Source organism: Sus scrofa, chromosome Y (genome assembly GCF_000003025.6).
Source record: "Sus scrofa isolate TJ Tabasco breed Duroc chromosome Y, Sscrofa11.1, whole genome shotgun sequence".
Lineage (NCBI taxonomy): Eukaryota > Metazoa > Chordata > Mammalia > Artiodactyla > Suidae > Sus > Sus scrofa.
Window position 1 is genome coordinate 9,891,315 of NC_010462.3, and position 19,977 is coordinate 9,911,291.

General features: G+C 37.6%; 1 protein-coding gene across 13 annotated transcripts in view; it reads left to right on the forward strand.

Moving 5' to 3' along the window:
* The window catches only part of LOC100624329 (zinc finger X-chromosomal protein), a 61,309-nt gene that overhangs the window by 17,267 nt on the left and 24,065 nt on the right, over positions 1-19,977 (forward strand). For 12 of the 13 annotated variants that reach the window (XM_013991057.2, XM_021080936.1, XM_021080931.1 and 9 more), the window contains one exon: positions 19,636-19,724. In XM_013991057.2, coding sequence (XP_013846511.2) covers positions 19,664-19,724 — 61 coding nt within the window. In that variant the 5' untranslated portion in view covers positions 19,636-19,663. Of the gene's footprint in view, positions 1-16,679; positions 17,762-19,635; positions 19,725-19,977 lie in introns of those variants that run through there. The other variant, XM_021080937.1, reaches the window with a different exon arrangement.

Consider the following 19,977-nt stretch of genomic DNA (forward strand, 5'->3'; position numbering starts at 1 on the left):
CGTGCCACTGCCTTCTCCTCCCCCTCCCCCATTGGCAGCTTCAAGTCTGTTCTCCAATTCCATGAGTTTGTTTCTTTTCTGTAGATAGGTTCATTTGAGCCGTATATTAGATTCCAGATATAAGTGATATCATATGTATTTGTCTTTCTCTTTCTTACTTACTTCACTCAGTATGAGAGTCTCTAGTTCCCTCCGTTTTGCTACAAATGGAGTCATAGTAATTTTGACTTGCATTTCTCTAATAATGATTTTGAGCATGTTTTCTTGTGCATCTTGGCCATCTTCATAACTTATTTGGAGAATGTCTATTCACGTCTTTAGCAGCTGGGGTTTTTTACTGTTGCATGAGTTATTTGTATACTTTGAAGATTAAACCCTTGTTGGTTGCATCATTTGTAACTATTTTCTTCCATTCTATAGGTTGTCTTTTCATTTTTTTAAAATGATTTCCTTTGCTATGCAAAAGCTTGTCAGTTTGATTAGATCCCATTTCTTTATTTTTGTTTTTATTTCTGTTACCTGTGGTGACTTTTCTAAAAAAACATTTGTATGGTTGATGTCCCAGAATGTTTTCCTTAAGCTCTCTTTTAGGAGTTTGATGGTGTCTTATGTTTAAATCTTTAAGCCATTTTGATTTTATTTTTATGCATGTTGTGAGGGTGTGTTTTAGTTTCACTGGTTTATATGCAGCTGTCCAGTTTTCCTAGTACCACTTGCTGAAGAGGCTATCTTTTCCCCATTTTATATTGTTGCTTCCTTTGTCAAAGATTAATTGACTGTAGGTGTCTGGGTTTATTTTTGGGCTCTCTGTTCTGTTCTATTGGTCTGTCTGTTTTTGTACCAGTACTACACTGTCTTTATTATTTTAGCTTTGTAATATTGTCTGAAGTCTGGGAGAGTTAATGCTGCCTGCTTGATTTTTCTCCTCATTAATGCTTTGGCGATTCTGGGTCTTTTATGGTTCCATATACATTTTCAGATTATTTTTTCTAGTTCTGTGAAAAATGTCATAGGTAATTTGATAGGGATTGCAGTAAATCTGCAGATTGCTTTGGGTAGTTTGGCCATTTAACCATATTAATTCTTTCAGCCCAGGAGCATGGGATATTTTTCCATTTCTTTGAATGTTCTTTAATTCCCTGTATTTTTTTCAGTTCTCAGCATATAAGTCTTTCACCTCCTTAGTTAGGGTTATTCCTAGATATGTAATTTTTGGGGGTGCGATTTTGTTTTTTCTTTTTCTTTTTAGAACTGCACATGAGGCATATGGAAGTTTCCAGACTAGGGGTAGAATCAGAGTTGGAGCTGCAGGCCTGTGCTACAACCACAGCAACTCCAGATCCAAGCTGCATCTGCAGTCTATACCTAAGCTTCAGCTTGCAGCCATGCTGGATCCTTAACCGACTGAGTGAGGCCTGGGATTGAACTTGTAGCCTGATAGGTACTAGTCGGATTCTTAACCCACTGAGCCCCAGTTGGAACTTCTGGTGTGCAGTTTTAAAAAGTTCTTTAAAAAAAAATTCCTTTTCTAATTGTTCATTGTAAACATACAGAAATGCAACTGATTTCTGAATATTAATCTTGTATGCTGCTACTTTTTTGAATTCTTTGATCAGTTTGAATAGTTTTTTTGTGTGGAGTTCTTATAGTTTTCTATACAAAGTATCATATCATCTGCATATTGTGACAACTTGACTTCTTTTCCACTTTGGATACCTTTTATTTCTTTTGTTTGTCTGAATGTTGTGGCTAGGACGTCCAATACTATGTTGAGTAAACATGGTGAGAGTGGGCGTCTTTGTCTTATTCCAGATTTTAGTGGGAAGGCTTTCAGCTTTTCTTCATTGAATATCATGTTGGTTATGGGTTTGTTTAAATGGCTTTATTATCTTAGGGATATGTTCCTTCTATACCCACCTTGGTAAGAGTTTTTATTGTGAATGGATGTTGGATTTTCTTAAATGCTTTTTCTGCATCCATTGAGATGATCATGTGGTTTTTGACTTTTCTTTTGTTTATGTGCTGTATGACATTAATTGATTTGTGTATGTTGAACCATCCTTCTGAACCTGTGATGAATTTGATCTTTTTTATGTGATGTTATATTTGGTTGGCTAAAATTTCGTTGAGAATTTTTACTTCTATATTCATCAAAAGAATATTGCGCTGTAATTTTCTTTTTTGGTAGTATCTTTATCTGGTTTTGGTATAAGGGTGATGGTGGCCTCATAGAAAGTCTTTGGGAATGTTCCTTCTTCTTCCATCTTTTAGAAACGTTTAAGAAGGGTGGGTATAAGTTCTTTTTTTTTTTTTTTGTCTTTTTGCCATTTCTTGGGCTGCTCCTGCGGCATATGGAGATTCCCAGGCTAGGGGTCCAATTGGAGCTGTGGCCGACATCCTGTACCAGAGCCACAGCAACACGGGATCCAAGCTGCGTCTGTAACCTACACAATATCTCACAGCAATGCTGGAACCCTAACCCACTGAGCAAGGCCAGGGATCAAACCTGCAACCTCATGGCTCCTAGTCGGATTCGTTAACCACTGAGTCACGATGGGAACTCCGGGTATAAGTTATTTTTATGTTTGTTGAAATTCACCTGTGAAGTTATCTGGATTTTTGTCCCGGGAGTGTTTTTTTGTTTGTTTGTTTGTTTGTTTGTCATCTTGCCATTTCTAGGGCTTTTCCCGCAGCTTATGGAGGTTCCCAAGCTAGGGATCTGATAGAAGCTATAGCCGCTGGTCTATGCCAGAGCCACAGCAATGCAGGATCCAAGCCGCATCTGCAACCTACACCACAGCTCACAGCAATGCCAGATCCTTAACACATGGAGCAAGGCCAGGGATTGAACCCGCAGCCTCACGTTTCCTAGTTGGATTTGTTAACCACTGAGCCACGATGGGAATTCCCTGGAAGTGTTTTTATTACATATTCAATTTCGTTTCTAGTGATTGGTCATTTCAAATGATGTGTTTTTTTTGGTTCAGTTTTGATGAGCTGTATGTCTAGAAAGTTGTCCATTTCTTCTAGGTTGTCAAATTTGTTGACAAGTAATTGTTCATAATAGTCTCTTAAAGTTTTTTGTATTTCTGCAGTATTTTGTGTTTCTGTTGAGATTTCTGCTTTTTCATTTCTTAGTTTATTTGGGTTCTCCCATCTTCTTGGTGAGTCTTGCCCAAGAGTTGGTCAATTTTGTTTACCATTTCAAAGAACTGGCTCTTGGTTTTATTGATTTTTTTTTTTCCCCTCTTGTTTTTTGACTCTTAGTGATTTCCTTTCTGATCTTTATGATTACTTTCCTTCTGCTGACTTTAGGTTTTTGTTGTTATTTTTCTGATTCTTTTAGGTGATAGGTTAGGGTGTTGATTGAGATTTTTCTTCTCTTTTTAAGTAAGAGAACTTCCCTCTAAGAACTGCTTTGGCAGCGACACATAGTTTTTCTGTTGTTTGTTTGTTTGTTTGTTTTTGCTTTATGGAGCTGCACCTGTAGCATATAAAGTTCACAAACTCAGGGCAGAATTGGAACTGCAGCTGCTGGCCTATACCACAGCAACACCAGATCTGAGCACATCTGTGACCTACACCACAGCTTATGGCAACTCCAGATCTTTAACCCACTGAGTGAGGCCAGAGATCGAACCCAGCTCCTCATGGATGCTAGTTGGGCTTGTTACTGCTAAGCCATGACAGGAACTCCCTAATCATTTATTTTCATTAGAACTGTGAATTTTTCCCAGGAAGCCCATGATATTCATTTTCGGGACCTAGGTTATAATTTTCCACATCAGTGTCCTTGCAGTTGGGGGAAGGGAAATCTACTATGAGTTTGAGGTGGTACTAGTTTTACAGTAAAGTACTTTCAGGGCATTGATAATCAAAATGAACATTAGAGTTTGTCCATGTAATTTGAAGACTCTTGGCTTTCTGGTTTATTCTCTTTCTTTAGATTCAATTGATGTGTAGGCCTGGTTCCTTCTGTAGGGGCATGAACAATTTCAGTTAAATCATCTGACTATATTATTTCACCTTTACCACAATTATGGGACTTTTTGGAATATATCCCTTTTAAGGACATGATCTTAACTTTGATTTTTGGAGGGAATTGGCAGTATTAATGCAAGGAAGATTACTAAAGTAAGATGCAGTCAGCTTTGAAGTGCCAAGTTTTTTTTCTTTCACCGATTTGAGGTTTTTTTCAGTGAAGAAAAGGGAAGAATAACTAGTCAAATGCATTATTGAAAAATGATTGTTCATTTTAGTAAAAACAATACAGGTAGGCACCTTTCTTATAGGTCCCAGACTGTGTCTTAGTTAATGCATATGATGTAAATTTGTATGTAAAAAGCATGTGTATTTAGCTTCTTTTTTTTTTTTTTTTGAAGATTTTGATTTAGTAGCTTTGTAGAGCAGAGTTCACTAGAGTGCAGCTCAGCAGTTATTGGTGATTTCTCACCTTGAGCTCTTCTTTCCTTCTTTTTATTGTTAGAATTCAGTTATCTATGGCATGTATGTCTGGATATATGAACCAGTTTTCTCTTACCAATCCCCTAAGTCACTGGCATCAGTATCATCTTCCTGTATGTATAAATATTTGTATAGTTAGTTATTGACCCTGTCTATTACTGGTGAAAAGGTGTAGTTTCAGTTTAGAGACTTCACCTCCCAGAGAGCTTCATGTTGTCAAATACCAGAAGTGGTAAGGAAGTATAAAAGCCTTTTTTGAAGAATGATACACACCATTTAGACTGCAAAATAGGATAATAGCTAATAGGATGTTAGCTTGAATATTGGGAAATTTTGATGTTTCAGAATGTCATGGTCAAAGTTGTGCTTTAGAAGAATTAGTCTTCCTGCAGATTGTAAGAAAACTTCAGTATTTGGCATTGACCCTTTCTGTGGTAGGGTGCCTAGTCATTTTTTTCTGGGAGTGACAGAAGCAAGGCCATTTGAGAGGCTCTTTTCATCACTTAGGATCTGGAAATATGGTGCTGACCATAAATATTCATTATGGGAATAAAAGAAAGGAACAGATAATTAAGAAGTTGTGAGAGAAGGAATGGAAAAGATCTGACATTCTAACTGACAGAGAAAAGAGAGAAGATTGTAGTGTCCTTTCTAGAGGAGGCTAGGTTTTGTTCAGATGAAATAGTAGGTGGTTTCTAGGCCAGGCTTTTTTGGATTTTGAGGACCCATCTTCCTGCAAATGGTAGTTGAAACCTTAGGAAAGCAGATTATAGGGCTGATTGTACAATGACGGGCTGGGCTCTTGTAAGGGCAGAGGGGTGGCACAGTAGCTGCAAGTTGGGAAAGTGAAAAGTATCTAAGTGACATTTTAAAAAAGACTGAGACAGTAAATCATTTCAAAATTGAGGGACTTCACTGAAATATGATTGACACATAACATAAGTTTAAGGCACATAGTGCAGTGATTTGATGGCAGGTATACATTGTGAATTGGTTAGTAGGTTAGTTAACACCGCTGTCTCATCATTTAATTACCTTTGTTTGTGGGAGGGGACATGTGGATATTAAGATTAATAAGTCTTTTAGCGGCTTTGAAGTTTGTAGTACAGTGACCGTGCTATTAGATTCACAGAACTTACTTGTCTTTTTTTAAAATGACTGCACCCACAGCAATGGGAAGTTCCCAAGCCAGGGATTGAATTCAAGCCCCAGCTGCCACCTACAATCTACACTGAAGTTGTAGCAATGCCAGATCCTTTAACCAAATGCACTGAGCTGGGGATTGAACCTGCACCTCTGTAGCAGCCTGAGCTGCTGCAGTCAGATTCTTAATCCACTGCACCATAGCAAGAACTTCAATCTTTTTTTTTTTTTTTTTTTTTGGTCTTTTTGTCTTTTTGCCATTTTTTGGGCTGCTCCCGTGGCATATGGAGGTTCCCAGGCTAGGGGTTGAGTTGGAGCTGTAGCCACTGGCCTACACCAGAGCCACAACAACACCAGATCCGAGCCGCACCTGTAGCCTACACCACAGCTCACAGCAACGCCAGATGCTTAACCCACTGAGCAAGGCCAGGGATTGAACCTGCAACTTCATGGTTCCTAGTCAGATTCGTTAACCACTGAGCCATGATGGGAACTCCAAGAACTTCAGTCTTTTAACCGAAACGTTTATTTGTACTCTTTGACCAACCAACATCTTTCTATTTTTCCAACCCTCTGGCTGCTGGCAACATTGATCCTATTCTGTCTTTCTGAATTAGTTGTTTTATATTCTAGATGTTAAGTAGGATCACATAATATTGGTCTTTCTCTGGCTTATTTTTCTCATGGCCCATTCATGTTGTTCCAGCAGGATTTCCTTTTTATTGCTGAATGATATAACATTGTGTTTATATATGGGCATACCTTGTCTTAAGTGTTTGCTTTTATTATACTTCACAGATACTGAGGTTTTTAGAAACTGATGGTTTTTGGCAATCCTGTGTCAAGCAAGTCTATGGTAATTTTTCCAACAGCATTTTATTGCTTTGTGTCTCTGTCACATTTTGGTCATTCGCTGTGTCCAAATTTTTTGTTATATTTGTTATGGTGATCTGTGATCATTTATCTTTGATGTTACTATTTGTAATTTTGGGGGGTACCATGAACTTCATCTGTATGAGATAGCTAACTTAATAAATGCGGTGTTTTGTCTGCTCCACTTCTGAGCCATTTTCTCTTTGCTCCCTTTCTTTAGGCCTACCTATTTCTGTGACAACAATATATTAAAATTAGGCCAACATGGAAAGATTCTTAATAATTAGAGAAATGCAGATCAGAACTGCAGTGAAGTATACACATCAGTCAGAATGGGCATCATCAAAAAGTTTACAAGTAGTAAATGCTGGAAAGGGTGTGGAGGAAAGGGAGCCTTTGTACCTTGTTGGTGGGAATGTAAATTGGTGCAGCCACTAGGGAAAATAGTGTAGAGGTTCTTTAGAAAACTAAAAATAGAACTACCAAAAGATTTAGAAATCCCACTCCTGGGCATATACCTGGGGAAAGCTATAATTAGAAAAGATAAATGCATCCCAGTGTTCATTGCAACTCTGTACACAATAGCCAAGACGTGGAAATAACCTAAATGTCCATTGACAGATGAACGGATAAGGAAGGTGTGCGTGTGTGTGGTGACACAATGAAATATTACTGTCACTAACAAAGATTGTGATAATGCTATGTGCAGTAATGTCGGTGGACCTAGAGATTATCATACAAAGTGAACCAGATTAAGACAAATATTATATAATATTTCTTACATAATATTATAAAAAGCAATGCAAATGAACTTACTTATAAAACAGACTCACAGACATTGAAAACAAACTTACAGTTTTCTAAGTAGGGGCAAAGAAAGTAAATGAAAAGAATGAGATTAACAGATACACACCCTTACATGTAAAAGAGGTAAATAGTAAGGACCTAGTCTATAGCACAGGGACCTCTATTTAGTATCTTATAATAAACCTATAATGGAGAAGAATATATATGTATTCAGTTATGTACACTTGAAACTAACACAGTATTATAATAAATTGTAAATAAATAATAGTTCAGTTAAAGGGAAAAAAATTAGGCCAGTTAATAACCCTCCAGTGGCCTTTAAGTGTTATAAGTGAGAAGAGTCAGCTGATGTGGCCAACTTTAGTGCTGGCCAACTTTAGTGCTGGCTCACTTAATGCCAGGTTGCCACAGCCTTTCTACAACCAGCAAAGTGCTCAGTCAGCAGCTGTCAAAATCAGGGCAAGACCCTCCATTAGCAAAGATTATGACTTTCTGAAGGCTCAGATGATGGTTAGCAAAAAAGTATAAATTAAGATTTTTTAATATGTAATGCTATTGCACACTTAATGGACTATGCAGTATAAAAATAACATGTATATATTCAGGACTCAACCAAAAATTTTCATGTGACTTCTGAACCTAAAATATCTTCAGGGTTTGCCTGTTCCATATCTTGTGCCCAGTTGGCCATTTTGGGCACTAAGCTGGTTTTCATGTCTGGGCTGTTGCAAAAAGGTACAGTTGTTCCTCCTTTTGTAAGATTCACTTTTCAAGGGTTTTAGTTATCTATGGTCAACTATGGTTGGAGAGTATTAAAAGGAAAGTTCCAGAAATGAACAGTTTATAAGTTTTATATTGTATAGGTGTTCCTGCTGTGGTGCAGTGGGTTAATGATCTGCCTTGTCTTTGTGGAGGTGCTGGTTCAATCCCAGATTGGTGCTGTGGGTTAAGGATCTGGCTTTACTGCAGCTGTGGCATAGGTCATAGCTTTGGCTCATTTGGTTGATTTGAATATGGCCTGGGAACTTCCATATGCCTTGAGGGCAGCTGAAAAAGAAAAAAACTGTTTAAATACAGATACCATTCTGAGTAGCGTAATGAAATCTTTTGCCGTCTTGCTCTGTCCTACATGGGACAGATGAATTATATCCCTTTGACTGGTATATCCTGCCTCCTAATCAAGTAGTTGCCTACTTCATTATCAGATCTCCTGTCATGATGTCACAGTTCTTATGCTCAAGTAACACTTATTTTACTTAAAGATTACCCCAAAGCGCAAGAGTAATGATGCTGGCAATTCAGGAATAGCAGGTTAGTCCAAAGAGAATCCTAAAGTGTATATTTTAAGAGGACAGGTCGAAGTTTTGGATTCAGGAAGGAAAGAAAAAAAATTGCTTAGGTTGCCAAGGTTTAAAATAAGAATTAACCATGAAATTATCCATGAAATTAATTAACCATGAAGTTAATCCATGAAACTATGAAGAAAGAAGAACTCATCCTAGCTTTACTATTGAACCTCAGATTTAAAGTTACAGCCCAGTGCATGATAAGCATGTAGTTGAGATGAAAAAGGCATTGAATTTGTACAATAACATATTTTGAAAGACATTCCCATAACTTTATGATGCCTTTAGGATTTTTTTCTATATATAAGATTGGATCATCTGCATGTAGACACGGTCTTTTCTTTTCCAATTCTCATGCTTTTCTTTTTCTTGCCTAATTTGTCTAGTTAGAACTTCCAATACTGTGTTGAATGTGAATGGTGGTTGTGGGCACTCTTGTCTCGTGCCTGATCATAGAGGAGATGGTTTCAGTGTTTAACACTGAGTATATTATTAGCTGTGTGTTTGTTACATGTGATTTTTTATTCTTTATCTTGTTAATGTGGTAACCATTTTTAATGTGCTGTTGAGTTTAGTTTACTGGAATTTTAAGAAATTTTGAGTTTGTATTCATCAGGGATAAAGACCTAGAGTTTCCCTTTCTTATATGAGCCTTAATATTTCTTTAATATCAGAGCAATGCTGGCCTTATACATTGATTTGATACTGTTCCCTTCTCTTCTTCAGCTTTTGAAAGTATTGGAGGTTTGTCATGGTATCAGTCTTTGTATTGTCTCGTCCTGAGCTTTTTTTCTATCTTGGGAGGCTTTGTTTACCGATTCAGGCTTCTTTCTTATTTATTGTTGGTATGCTTAAATCTTCTATTTCTTCCTGAATCAGTCTTTCTGCAGCATTTGTCAAAAAAAAAAAAAAAAAAGACAGTATGTTTCTTGGACTATGTACATTTTTTGTAAGTTCTCCTATTTGTGGGCAAATAGTTCTTAATGATTGCATTTCTCTGTTGTCAGAAGTAACGTATACTGTTTCTTTTCTGATTTTATTTATTTGACCATATTTTAAAAATTTTTTGTATTTTTAATCTAGCTAAGGTGGGTCAGTTTTCTTTAGCTTACGAAAAAACAGCTCTTAGGGTTTGTTCATCTTTCTTTCTTTCTTCCTTTCTTTTTTTTTTTTGTCTCTTATTTCATTTATTTCATTTATGTTATTTCATTCTTTCTGCCAACTTTGGGTTTAATTTGTTCTTCTTTTTCTAGTTCCTGACATGGTAATGTAAAGTTGTTAACTTGAGATGTGTTTTTCTTTCTTTCTTTCTTCTTTTTTTTTTTTTTTCCTTCTAATTGCTGGACCTGACGTATATAGAAGTTTCCAGGCCAGGGACTGAATCTGAGCTGCAACTGTGACCCAAACTGCTACTGTGGCAAGTTGGATCCTCTAATCCACTGTTCTGGGCCCAGGATGACACCTGCACCTCCACAGTGATTCTTAACCTACTGTGCAACAGCAGAAACATTGAGATCTTTTTTTTTTGACAGATCCTGCAGCAGGTTTATTTATACAAATAGCACCGGAGGACACAGCCCCATATAGAGAGCAGCCCAGAGGTCACACCAGCCCTTTTGTCCTCACATTGGCAGACAGATGCCCCTAATGTGGAGCCTTTGTGGGGGTCTGGGCACCTTGGTAGGCAGAGCTGGAGCTGCAGGTGTGTATCTCCACCTGTGTCCTTGACATTGGTCTGAGCCTTGGCCTGGGAGAACCTGAGACCCTGGGTGATGTGGGCATGAGCACTTTTCTCAAGTTTGGCATGCGCATTGTAGGCAAATTGACTGTGTTTGCAGCTATCACCCTTTGGGATGTTGGGCTTGACCTCCTTAGGTGTTACAGGGGCCTTGATAGTGTCAGCATGTGTGCTCAGGGCCTTGGTCTTGTCTGTGTGCATCTTCTTTAGGCCTTTCTTGTGCTTTTTGGCAGAGTGCATATTCCTCAGGAACTTGGGGTCCACCCCCTTAAGAGATGGTTGTGATTGGGATTTTTGATGCCGTTTCTGGGACAATTTTGGGACTGATTGTATGTGGTGTTTTTATTGGACTTTGATGAGAGCCAACCGTTCCCAAAGCACCTAGGGCCAGAGGAGGAGATCTTTTTTTCTTAATGTAGGTGTTTATTATCTGCTTTTGCTGAATCCAGTAAGTTTTGGCATATTTTGTTTCCATTTTTGCTTTAGAAAATTTTTAAATTTCTACATTACTTCTTCTTTGACACATTGTGTATTTTGGAGTTTTTGGTTCAATTTCCACATAAATGTCAGTGTTCAGCTTTCTTCCTATTACAGATTTCTCATTTCACACCACTGTTGTAGGAAAAGATAGGGGATAATTTCATTCTTCTTACATTTGCTAAGATTTATGACCTATACAATGATAAATCCTGAAGAATAGTCTGTGTGTGCTTGAGAGGAGGTATTCTGTTCCTGTTGCATGGACTGTTCTGTGTCTGTCTGTTAAGTCCAATTGGTCTGATGTATAGTTCAAATCTAATATTTCCCTTTAGATTTTCTGTCCGGATGATCTTTGTGTTAAAAGGTGAGGTATTAAAATCCTCATCTCTAATTGTATTATTGTTATTTCTCCTTTTAGATTTGTTAGTATTTACTTAATATACGAAAGTAGTCAGTCTTGATTGCAGGGTCCAAGGTAGGCTGCATGTATATTTATAGTTTGTTATATCATATTGATAAATTGACCTTTTATCATTACTTAATGACCTTCTTGACCTTTTTTTTTTTTCCCTGTTTTTTTTAAGTTGTGCTTGGGGCATCCCATAATTCCTGTGCCAAGGATCAAACCCATGTCACAGCAGTGACTTGAACCACTGCAGTGATAATGCTGTATCCTTAACCTGTTGCGCCATAAGGGAACTCCCCTTCCTTACCATTTTTGATATGCAGTTCGTTTTGTCTGATATGTGTAGTAGTTATGTCTGCTCTCTCTTGATTTCCATTTGCAGGAAAATACTTTTTCCATCCCTTCACATTGAGCCTGTGTTTGTCCTTACTTCTTTTGATTGGAAAATTAAATCTATTTATGTTTAGGGTACTTAATGATACATAAAGACTTAACTAATGACATCTTACTGTTTACTGAATAATTTGTAGTTCCTTTATTCCTTTCTTCTTCTCCTACTGCTCTCCTTTGGGAACTGATTATTTTTCATAGCGGTAAGCTTTGCTTCTTTTTAAAAATTTTTAATGTATCTGCAGTATGGTTTTACCTTTCAGTTTCCACAAAGCTTAAAAATGTATAAATTTTCTTGTACATATAATCTTTTTTAAGCTGATAACAGCTTAAACTTGATTGCATACAAAAACTTGTCATTTTACTCCTTGTATTTTGTTTTTTGTTGCATAATTTACCTTTTTTGTATTGTACCTACTAACAAATTGTAGCTAATGTTATTTTAATGCTATTGCCCTTTATAGGACAATTTAATATGTACTTCATTTATGTGCTTCATAAATAGAGGAAAGATATTCTCCCAAACAAAAAGTAAGGTAGTTCATCACACTTACCTGCCTTATAAGAAAGCTGAAAGGAGTTCTTTAGGCTGCAATGAAAAATAATCAGTGGGAGTTCCTGTTATGGCTCACTGGTAATGAACCTGACTAGTACCCACATGAGGATGTGGGTTCTATCTCTGGCCTCGCTCAGTGGGTTAAGGATTGCCTGGCTTTGCCATGAGCTGTGCTCTAAAGAGCAGATGCAACTCAGATCTGGCACTGCTGTGGCTGTGGTGTAGGTTGGCAGCTATGGCTCCAATTCAGCTCCTAGCGTGGGAACTTCTATATGCTGCTGATATGGCCCTAAAAAGACCAAAAAAAAAAAAAATTAATTAGGAACACAAAAACTTAGAGGACAGTAAAAAACACACCAGTAAAAAGTAAGTCTGCACTCATATTCAGAACAATCTCATACTGTTTTAATCTACCCTGCGGTATTTTTGCTGAAAAATTCACACTTCTATGGTTTCATGTTGGTTCCCTTATGAGAGAACTTTTTCCTCTTGCTGATTTAAAAATCCTCTATTTCTCTTTGATTTTGTAATTTTTTCTTTCTAAAAACGGCCTCATCTGTAACATGTAAAAGTTCCAAGGCTGTGGGGTCTGCGCCACAGCCACTGCAACACCAGATCTGAGCAGTGTCTGCTGCTTACACCACAGCTTGCATCTATGCCAGGTGCTTGACCCACGAGTGAGGTTAGGATTGAACCTGCATCCTCACAGAGGCAATAACCTACCAAGCTGCAATGGGAATTCCTGTTTCTTTTTGACTTTACAGTTTGACTGTGTGTCTTGGAGAAGTTAATTTTAGGTTGAAATTCAGGGGAGATATATCTTGGATGGCCAAATCTCTACAGTTTGAGGAAGCCATTATTTTCTTAAATAAGCTCTGTGCCCTCTTCTCTTAGTCTTCAATTTCTGGTCCTCCAGTGATATGTAGATTATTTCCTTTGATGGTATCCCATTGTTGAAGTAGGTTGTCTTTTGTTTTGTTTTGTTTTTTTGTTTGTTTACCTCTATCTAGGTGGATCAAAGGACCTGTCTTCTACTTCACACATTTTTTTCTTAGGCTTGATCCATTGTGCTGTGATGCTCTATTGCATTTTTTTTTCCCATTTCATTTCACTGATTTCTTCAATTTCAAAGTTTCTATTTGGCTATCTTTTATGATCTCTGTCTTTTAAACTTCTTATTTTATTTATCATTGCTTTCCTTACTTTGTTAAATTGTTTTTCCAAGTTTTCTTTTAGTTTACTGAGCTTTCTTAACTGCTTTGAATTCTTTTTTTTTTTTTTTTTTTTTTTTTTTGTCTTTTTAGGGCCAAATCCACGGTTTATGGAGGTTCCCAGGCTAGGGGTCGAATCAGAACTGTAGCTGCTGCCCTGCACACAGAACCGTGGGATCTGAGCCGCATCTGTGACCTACACTACATCCAACAGCAGTGCCAGATCCTTAACCGACTGAGCAAGGTCAGGGATCAAACCCGCATCCTCATGGATACTGATTGGGTTCATTAACCACTAAGCCACATCAGGAACTCCTGCTCTGAATTCTTTATGGCAAATTACAGATCTCCATATCTTTGGGGTTGGTTACTGAAAAATTTTCATGTTCTGTTAGTAGGTAAATTGTAAGAATAATAAAAAGGTAGTCAGAACTAGATCCTAAGATGCTTGTGTCATGTGTCCTTGATTTTTCAAATTCCTTCAGGTCTGTCACTTTCTTTGCATTTGAAGAGTTACTTCTTCTAGTCTGTACTTAATTGGCTTTGAGAGAGGAATACCTTCCTTCATCCCTGTGAGGGATTCTAAGGCTTTTTCGTACCTTTTCTATGAATGTGCCTGTTTCATCTTTTTTGCTCCCACTTTTGAGGCAGTTTTTAGATTGTGTGGCCTTGTCTATTCTACAAAGCTAGCCTGGGTGCTGAGAGCCTTATGTTTGCTTAACTGAGGGTGGTGCTAAATCCCTTAGTTTGTGTGGAATCGCCCAATCCCACAGAATCAGGCCTGCTCTTGGCCACCCTTGGCAGTGCAGACAGGGAGTCAGCCATGGGATGGGAATGTGTATGGGTAAGTCGGGTGCATCGGTAGGAGAAAGAAGCAGGGGGTCCTTGCAGCTCATGAGTGGGTTTTCTGACAGAGCTGTGAAGCAGTTAGGAGGATCATGTTCTTTTGATGCCCTCTAAGGACCCTGGCACTGTTCTCACAGCTTCTCTATACCCTCTAATCCTGTAGCACATCTCTGTGTTGCAGATATGGTAAGAGTAGTAGATCTCTAGAGCAGGATTCTGCACCACTGGGAAAGTGAGACACTCATTCACAGGCTAAGACCTTGAATACTTGGTACTGAGCTGTGCTATCTTAGGGGAGGTTTAGTGTGGTGAAGTGAAATCATTTTTAGCTACTTTAGTGCATCCAGTCTCAGATTTTTTGCTTAAAAGAGTCCTAGAATTTCTCTGTTGGATTCTCAGACTTCCACAAAGGCTTATCCATGGACGATTGTCTCAATCTTCTTTTTTTTGTTTGTTTTTTTCCCATTTCTTGAGCTACTTCCACTGCATATGGAGGTGGTTCCCAGGCTAGGGGTCGAATTGGAGCTGTAGCCGCCGGCCTACACCACAGCCACAGCAATGCAGGGACTGAGCCTCATCTGCAACCTACACCACAGCTCATGACAACACTGGATCCTTAATGCACTGGGCAAGGCCGGGGATTGAACCCACAACCTCACGGTTCCTAGTCGGATTCGTTAACCACTGCACCACAACGGGAACTCCCTCAGTCAATGTTCTTTGGGGCGAGAATGGTATAAAATTCTTATTCCACCATGGTAAGTCCAAGTTGAAGTTTTATTAGCTCAAATGAGATTGACTTCTATGGGGAAATTCAAAGACTCCCGTAATAAATTAGTTTTAATTATGCTCACAGAATGTTGTCTCATTTATTATTTTGTAGTCAGATTTTAAAGAAGGGGCAAAAATGTACATGCCAGAAAGTTTTCAGCAGAGGAAGCTGTGAAATTTATTTAGAGGATGTATTTTTTCTGTTTTTATGATTGAAAATATATTTATTAGTGTACCCTTCATGTCCTCTTTATTTAAAGTATTTTGACTAAATGTCATAAGACTTATTTTTTTAAGTGAATTGGGTATGTCTCAGGGGTGACATGTTGGAAACTAATTTTTTAATGATATAAATTAAAATTGAGTTTCTTACCTGTGTATTTCCCTAAGGACTGTGTAGTTTAATATCAAACTTTAAAACATAAAAACTATGACATATGCTTTAAAAAGACAGGGATAAAGTGCTATGTAAATTCAGTGGTGGGAGGGGTTGTTTCTAGCATTTTCTTTCCCCCACCCCCATAGGATGCAATAGTTTTATTTTAGGTGTTTGTTTTTTTGGTTTTTTTTTTTTTCAGTATGGGGGTGGTCTTTTTAGAGTTGCACCCATGGGACGTGTAAGTTCATTAGCTAGGAGTCAAATCAGAGCTGCAGCTGCTGGCCTACACCACAGCCACAGCAATGCCAGATCCAGGGGCATCTCTGATCTGTGCTGAAGCTTGCAGCAATGCCAGATAGGTTTTATTTTTTAAGTTTATTAAGGTATAGTTAATTTACACAGTTGTGATTATTTCTGCTGTACAGCAAAATGATTCCAGTTTTTATACACACACACCCACCCACCCACGCATATTCTTTTTCCCAATTCTTTGTCTGTATAGAATATAATAGAGTATTGGGTAGAGTTCTCTATTCTATACAGCAAGTCCCCATTGGCCAGTCATTCCATATACCATAGTGTCCATATGCAAATCCCACACTCCATTTCATTCCTCCCTTCACCCACGCCTGTCCCCTTTGGTAACCATGAGTTTCGTTTCTTTTCTTTTCTTTTCTTTTTTTTTTTTTTTAGGGCCTCACCCACGGCATATGGAAGTTCCCAGGCTAGGGGGAGAATTGGAGCTACAGTTGTTGGCCTGCACCACAGCCGCAGCAATGCCAGATACAAACCACATCTGTGTCCTTCACCGCAGCTCATGGCAACATAGGATCACTGACCTACTGAGCAAGGTGAGGGATCGTGTCCTCATGGATACTTGCTTTTGTTTTCACTCTACCAACCGGGAACTCCTGTAAGTTTGTTTTCAAAGTCTATGCGTCTTTATTGGTTCTGCAGGTGAGTTCATTTGAATCCTTTTTAGATTCCACATATAAGTGATATCATAGGTTGTTTGTCTTTCATTGTGTAATTTCACTAGAGTATGAGAACCTCTAGGTCCATCCACATTGCTGCAAATGACATTATTTCATTCTTTTATATGGCTGAGTAGTAATAGTCCACATCTTCTTTTTCTGCTCCTCTCGATGGACACTTAGGTTGTTTCCATGTCTTGGTTATTGTGAATAGTGCTGCAGTGAGCATTGGGATGCATCCATCTTTTTAAATTATGTTTTTTTTCTGGTTAGATGGTTGGTAGTGGGATTGCTGAATCATATGATAGTTCTGTTTTTAGTATTTTGAGAAACTTCTGTACTATTTTCCATAGTGGTTGCACCCATTTACATTCTTACCAACAGTTCGGGAAGATTCCCTTTTTTCCACACACCCTCCAGCTTTTATTGTTTATGGACTTTTTGATGCTGCCCATTCTGACTGCTGTGAAGTGGTATCTCATTGTAGTTTTAAGCATTTCTATAATCATTAGCAATGTTGAGCATCTTTTAATGTGTTTTTTTTTTTTTTTTTGCCATCTCTAGCTTTTTCTCTGTGAGAGGAAATACATGTAGGGGATAAATTAAAGCAGAAGTGATGTGGAAAGACCTTTCACATTGGACAAATCTAAAACCAAGGATAGATGGAGACACTGAGTATTTTTGTTTGGCTAAAGACAGACATAAACAAATTATGGTAGTGGTAGAGAGGGGGGCAAGGTGAATTGAAGGTAAATTGTAAGAATAATAAAAAGGTAGTCAGAACTAGATCCTAAGATGCTTGTAGGCCAGGGAGTTTGAATTTTATTTGGAGTCGGCAGGGAGCTGTTAAAACATTTTGAGTTGAGTTCTAACATCATTTAAATTATGCTTTAGAAAATCACTCCTTTTTATGATTACATACAGTAAGATATTAGATACAGCAATGATTGGCATGAAGGAAGAAGTTTATATGCACATATATAAGAGGAGAAGGAGGATGGCATCCATTCCATGAAGGGCACATAAGGGAAGGAAGCAGAGGAGATATTATGGCCTAGAGCTTTTGTTAGGGTTCAGTAAGGAAGAAAATGGGCAAGGAAGGGTAAGTATAATAAATTTAGGATTGGATTGAACAGTTTTGGTAGGTTCTGAGCTTTAGGAAATGTCTCTAGTTGTTTGGTACATGACCCTGTGTTATTTTCTGGTAAGCAGCATCTTGGCTTAGTATGTAGGTTTGATGGTTGGAGGGTATGCCCTAATTGGTTGGTTTATATATCAAAGGCACATTCACTGAGGAGACTGTTGCTGTCCTTAGGATTTAGCTAATTCTGGGAGGGGCAGTCCCTCTAGGATCAAGGCCACAGAAGAGAAAATACAGTGAGTACACTACATTTACTTGAAATTTTAACAAGCATCTATTTTGTATATAAAAGTGATAAAGATTAAAGAAGCTGCATCATATAGCATGTTGAAGGGTAAATTAGAAAACAAGAAAGTAGAAATAGGAGTTCCCTTCATGGCTCAGAGTTCCCTTCCCTTGTGGCTCAGTGGTTAACAAATCTGACTAAGATCCATGAGGATGTGGGTTTGATCCTTGGGCTCACTCAGTGGGTTAAGGATCCCTTGGTGGCTGTACCTCCAATTTGACCCCTAGCCTGGGACCCTCTGTATGCTGTAAATATGGCCCTAAAAAGCAAAAAAAAAAAAAAAAAAAAAAAAAAGTAGAAATAAAACCAGTTAGGAAGTTTTGTATGATACTTTCAGCATAAGTAAATTATGGCCCCTAATAAACCTTCCCTTTCTGCTCTTTTTATCTACTCACTTGCATTTTACACATGTACTAGGTTCTTTTTTAAGTTTTTTTTTTAAACTGGCTGTTTCTTCTGCTAAGCTGGATTTGATAGATGATTTTCTTCAGCTTTTGTTTTCCTGTGTTAGTTTCATTTAGCATGAGACAGAAAGACAGAGGGTAACTCTTCTTCACAGTTTCAGATACCCTGTAAATGGGACCTTGATTTTATTGTTTTCAAAGATGAACTTATTTTTTAACTTTTTGTAACTGGTACCTAATCTGCTTTGACGTGGAAAATATAAATATACCATGAGAATTACTTCTTCATTTGGTCACTTAAGGAAGGTCAGGAGTGTTTACCATGCATTTTGAGTTTTTACCTCTTTGTAATATATTGGTAGGAAGATTGTAGACTATATTAAATTTAAATATGTAGTAAAATCTGGCTGGAATTCCCCCAGTAAGTACAAAATGTGTTAAAGTTGATGCATTTTGGATGGAGAGAAGCAAGTGGGAGTTTTCTGTGGTACAATAAATGTTCTATATCCTATTTTGAATAATGCTAATATAAATGTACATGTATATAAGTTTATTAAGCTAATCACTTGAGATTTATTTGCTTTAATATGATAAATCAGTATGTATAACAAAAAGGAAACCTTCACACATATACTGAACAAACTAATGTTTATCAGTGGGGAGAGGAAGGGGAGGAGGGACAGTATAGAGGTGAGGGAGTAAGAGGTACAAACTACTTTGTATAAAATAAATAAGCTACAAGGATATATTGTACAACACAGGGAATGTAGCCAATGTTTTATCATAACTATAAATGGAGTATAATATTTGAAAATTGTGAATCACTTGCTGAACACCTGAATCATAGAATAATTATACATCAACTATACCTCAATTAAAAAAAGAAAAAAATGTATGTACTTTGTGTAGCTTATACGTAATTAAACAAAATCCCCAAACACTGTCAACTTGCCTCATTTAAATGATAAAGATAAAGCTGCCGAAATATTATTGTAAATCATTATGTTTCCTTTTATTTTACATTGGTAGGCTTTTCTCGTCTTTATTTTATTTTATTTTTTGGTCTTTTTAGGGTTGCACCCATGTCATATGGAAGTTTCCAGGCTAGGTGTCAAATTTGAACTGTAATCACCAGCCTATGGCATAGCAATGCCAGATCTGAGCCACTTCTGCAGCCTATACTGCAGCTCACAGCAATGCCAGATCCTTAACCCACTTATTGAGGACAGGGATTGAACCTATATCCTCATTGATAGTAGCCAGGTTCATACCTCCTGAGCCATAGAAGGAGCTCCTACACTGATAATTTTTTGATAAATCAAGAAATATAACCATTCCTGAAGTATAATATCATGATGATATTTTAAATGTGTGATATGTAAAATAATTAATGTTTGATATACTTTATTTCCTGGTTTAGGAGCTGTGACTGATGAGAATCAAAGGCCATGGATGAAGATGAACTTGAATTACAGCCACAAGAGACAAACACATTTTTTGATGAAATAGGTATATGTCTTCCTTGGGTTGTTCCGCTTTCATCTGCCAGTTTGGAGTTATCTATCAAGAGGGTGAATTGCTTTGTCTTAAACTGATTCTTAATAGGTATCTTATCATCCTGTCACAGTCTTACTGCCAACTCATAATCTTGTCAGTAACATCATCAGCATCAAAATCTTCCTGTTATCTTCAGTTATTCTCATTTTTCTCAGTTATGCCACTAAATTCTATAGTTTTCTCTTTGAAAGTATTTATTTATTTC